The 4,307-nt window shown below is 49.9% G+C and overlaps 1 protein-coding gene across 1 annotated transcript in view; it reads left to right on the top strand.

The window, feature by feature from the left end:
• The first annotated feature begins 6 nt into the window (after positions 1-6).
• DNAJA2 (DnaJ heat shock protein family (Hsp40) member A2) overlaps positions 7-4,307 on the top strand; it is a 19,005-nt gene continuing 14,704 nt past the window's right edge. The window contains exon 1 of the mRNA XM_018570014.1: positions 7-88. Within this exon, the coding sequence (XP_018425516.1) occupies positions 11-88 (78 nt within the window). The 5' untranslated portion in view covers positions 7-10. The remainder of the gene's footprint in view (positions 89-4,307) is intronic.

Below are 4,307 nucleotides of genomic sequence, written 5' to 3'. Positions count from 1 at the left end.
AGTCCCTGACATGGCCAACGTCGCCGACACCAAGCTGTACGACCTTCTCGGGGTTCAGCCCGGCGCCACCGAGAACGAGCTGAAGAAGGTGAGTCAGGGGGCGCCGGAGACCGGCCTAAAGGAGAGTATGGTGAGGGGGGGGGAGGCCAGGAGACCGGCTTGATATAACGAAGTCAGGGTAGCGGGGGTTTAACACCGGTTTTGGGGAAGCGACACCGATGTGTCAAGCCTGAGGGGAAAGGGGGGGCCTGGAGACCGACGTTATCAGAGGGGGGCCTGAACACCGGCCTTCTCTAAGGGGGGGTGGCCTAAACACCGGCCTTGGGGTGACCAGGCTCCTCCCCCCTACAACCTGCATTGTTTTGGTTTATACTCTCCTATTACTCAGCTGGTTTGAGGCCTACATGTGCAAAGTCAGAGGCTGCCCTGGTGATTTAGAAAGCAGTGGATCTGATATTCAGCCAACTTTCACTGCAGGTGGATCTTCCAGTTGCATGTGATTTACATGATTATTTAATTCACCACCGGAGAATGTTTGAGTCACATTCACTGCTTCTATAGAGTCTCCGGTGTGGTCTCCTACAGGGAGATTCCCCCTTGCTTGAGCAAAAGGCAATCGGGAAATAAAAGTGAAACTCGTAGGGCTTCAGTGAAGCTGCGTCGATCTGCATAGACCAGGCATAGGTAACCTCGGCACTCCAGCTGTGCTGAAACTACAATTCCTTTCATGCCTCTGGCTGTCAGTCTTGCAGTGGGCTCATGGGACTTGTAGTTCCACAACAGCTGGAGTGCCGAGGTTGCCTACACCTGGAGTAGACCAAGGCCTACTCAAAGCCAATTGTTTTCTATGTGACCTGTTCACACCACGTCGCCCTGGTTTACATCTGGGCCATTTGAAGCCAGCCTAACAAGCAGTTTCCTGCTCCTAGTAACTATAGAGCTGGGGTAGGAAAAGTCCACCTCCCCCTCGGAACTACTAATCCCATGAGGCATTGCAATACTCTAGCAGCCACAAGCCTGACTCCCTGAGGCAAACGCATGATGGGATTTGTAGGTTAACCACAGCTGGAGTGCCAAGGTTGCACTAGTAGCTCACAAAGAAGAGAGAAGATTGTTTGTGTTTTAATTTTAGCTCACAGGAAGTGACAAGGACACGGCATTTCTGGCAGGCTCAACAGGTATTTTCTGTACGAGGTGGAGATGTTTAGGCCAGCTGTCAGCACCATGGGAATGAATGACACTAATCCAGGGAGGGTCGGATCCATTTAGAAAACGATGGACGTTCACCTCTGTCCAGGGCCTGCTGCTGCAGCTGCAACTCATGGTGTGATTGGGGAACTGAGGTCTCTCATGTGAAAGGAGGAGGCACCTAATGTGAAGAGGGAACTTTGATGTGAAGGGAGTACCCTGATATGAAAGAAGGAGGCACCTAATGTGAAGGGGGAACTCTAATATGGAGGGAGTACCCTGATATGAAAGGAGGAGGCACATAATGTGAAGGTGGAATTCTAATATGGAGGGGGGACTCTGATGTGAGAGGAGGCATCTAATGTGAAGGGAGTACTCTGATGTGAAAGGAGGAGACGTCTAATATGAAGGGGGAACTCGGATATGAAAAGAGGAAGGACGTAATGTGAAGAGAGATCTCTGATTTGGAAGGAGGAGACATCTAATGTGAAGGAAAACTCTGATCTGGAAGGATGAGGCACATAATGTGAAGGGGGAACTCTAATGTGAAGGGGGAACTCTGATGTGAAAGGAGGAGGCACCTAATGTGAAGGGAGAACTCTGATGTGAAAGGAGGAGGCACCTAACGTGAAGGGGGAACTCTGATGTGAAAGGAGGAGGCACCTAATGTGAAGGGAGAACTCTGATGTGAAAGGAGGAGGCACCTAACGTGAAGGGGGAACTCTGATGTGAAAGGAGGAGGCACCTAATGTGAAGGGAGAACTCTGATGTGAAAGGAGGAGGCACCTAACGTGAAGGGGGAACTCTGATGTGAAAGGAGGAGGCACCTAATGTGAAGGGAGAACTCTGATGTGAAAGGAGGAGGCACCTAACGTGAAGGGGGAACTCTGATGTGAAAGGAGGAGGCACCTAATGTGAAGGGAGAACTCTGATGTGAAAGGAGGAGGCACCTAACGTGAAGGGGGAACTCTGATGTGAAAGGAGGAGGCACCTAATGTGAAGGGAGAACTCTGATGTGAAAGGAGGAGGCACCTAACGTGAAGGGGGAACTCTGATGTGAAAGGAGGAGGCACCTAATGTGAAGGGAGAACTCTGATGTGAAAGGAGGAGGCACCTAACGTGAAGGGGGAACTCTGATGTGAAAGGAGGAGGCACCTAATGTGAAGGGAGAACTCTGATGTGAAAGGAGGAGGCACCTAACGTGAAGGGGGAACTCTGATGTGAAAGGAGGAGGCACCTAATGTGAAGGGAGAACTCTGATGTGAAAGGAGGAGGCACCTAACGTGAAGGGGGAACTCTGATGTGAAAGGAGGAGGCACCTAATGTGAAGGGAGAACTCTGATGTGAAAGGAGGAGGCACCTAACGTGAAGGGGGAACTCTGATGTGAAAGGAGGAGGCACCTAATGTGAAGGGAGAACTCTGATGTGAAAGGAGGAGGCACCTAACGTGAAGGGGGAACTCTGATGTGAAAGGAGGAGGCACCTAATGTGAAGGGAGAACTCTGATGTGAAAGGAGGAGGCACCTAACGTGAAGGGGGAACTCTGATGTGAAAGGAGGAGGCACCTAATGTGAAGGGAGAACTCTGATGTGAAAGGAGGAGGCACCTAACGTGAAGGGGGAACTCTGATGTGAAAGGAGGAGGCACCTAATGTGAAGGGAGAACTCTGATGTGAAAGGAGGAGGCACCTAACGTGAAGGGGGAACTCTGATGTGAAAGGAGGAGGCACCTAATGTGAAGGGAGAACTCTGATGTGAAAGGAGGAGGCACCTAACGTGAAGGGGGAACTCTGATGTGAAAGGAGGAGGCACCTAATGTGAAGGGAGAACTCTGATGTGAAAGGAGGAGGCACCTAACGTGAAGGGGGAACTCTGATGTGAAAGGAGGAGGCACCTAATGTGAAGGGAGAACTCTGATGTGAAAGGAGGAGGCACCTAACGTGAAGGGGGAACTCTGATGTGAAAGGAGGAGGCACCTAATGTGAAGGGAGAACTCTGATGTGAAAGGAGGAGGCACCTAACGTGAAGGGGGAACTCTGATGTGAAAGGAGGAGGCACCTAATGTGAAGGGAGAACTCTTGATTATATATATTTTTTTTGGTGTGCTTTTGCATCCCCCCTAAAATCTGTACCAGAACTCTATCACCCATAAGAGCCTGGTATGGATTTTGAACGACCCACACATTTAAAAAAAAAAATTAATTTTAGACGGGTGCCTCGAGATTTTGCATACTTTTAAAGAGTGCCATGAGTGCAAAAAGTTAAGAAAGAAAGACTGCCGAGGTCAAGCTCCATTCTGTATGACCCCATATGACCTGTAGCTGCTGCCATGAAACATTTCATAGTGGCCATGGCTCAGGATAGCTCTAAAAGCGCAACAACAGACCTCCGCACCGCAGAGAACAGGAAGGTGACAACTAGTGATGTCGCACAAAAACTGCTTCCCATTGGCCTACACAAAATTGTATTAGAATTAAAAACGCCCATAAAAATTTCCAATAACACTGGAAGAAGCTCAGATGGTAACCTAGACCAAGGCGTGTATAGAAATGTGAACATGCTGCATTTTTTTTCGAAACAGCACCTCATGTCACCACCGATAACTAAAATGACATTTTGTCACATTTTAATAAAGTTAAAGGAGAATTATGAGGCGCGTCATTTTCACTGAGCCGACCTGTGACAATGAGACTGTCACGGGTCGGCTCAGTAGATCGGGAAGTGAGGGAACACATACCGGCACTCGCTCACTTGTCGATCTATGCCTGCAGAGAGCCGTGACTCAATCACGGCTCCCTGCAGGGATCCCCCCCTCCCCTGTCCGATCCTCCAGCGCTGACTGGCGAAACGGACGGGGGAGGGGGCGGGCACAGCTGGCTCTGCCTCTGGATAGGCAGAGCCCAGCTGTCAATCCCGCAGCTGGGCGGATCCAGACAGTAATGTTGTAGTAGCCTAAGGCATGGCCTGTCACTGCCGCTACACACACATGGTTTAGTGTGCATCGTGGTGTGAACAAACCCTGACCGTTTCCATCATCTTCCTTCATCTTATACAGTTCAAGGATGTTGTAAATGTTATTGTAGATCCAAATGTGTCTTCTGTCAATGGTGAGCTAGGCCG

Source organism: Nanorana parkeri, unplaced genomic scaffold (genome assembly GCF_000935625.1).
Source record: "Nanorana parkeri isolate BGI_ZX_2015 unplaced genomic scaffold, ASM93562v1 scaffold1441, whole genome shotgun sequence".
Classification (NCBI taxonomy): Eukaryota; Metazoa; Chordata; class Amphibia; order Anura; family Dicroglossidae; genus Nanorana; species Nanorana parkeri.
This window is presented reverse-complemented; position numbering and strand designations above follow the sequence as displayed.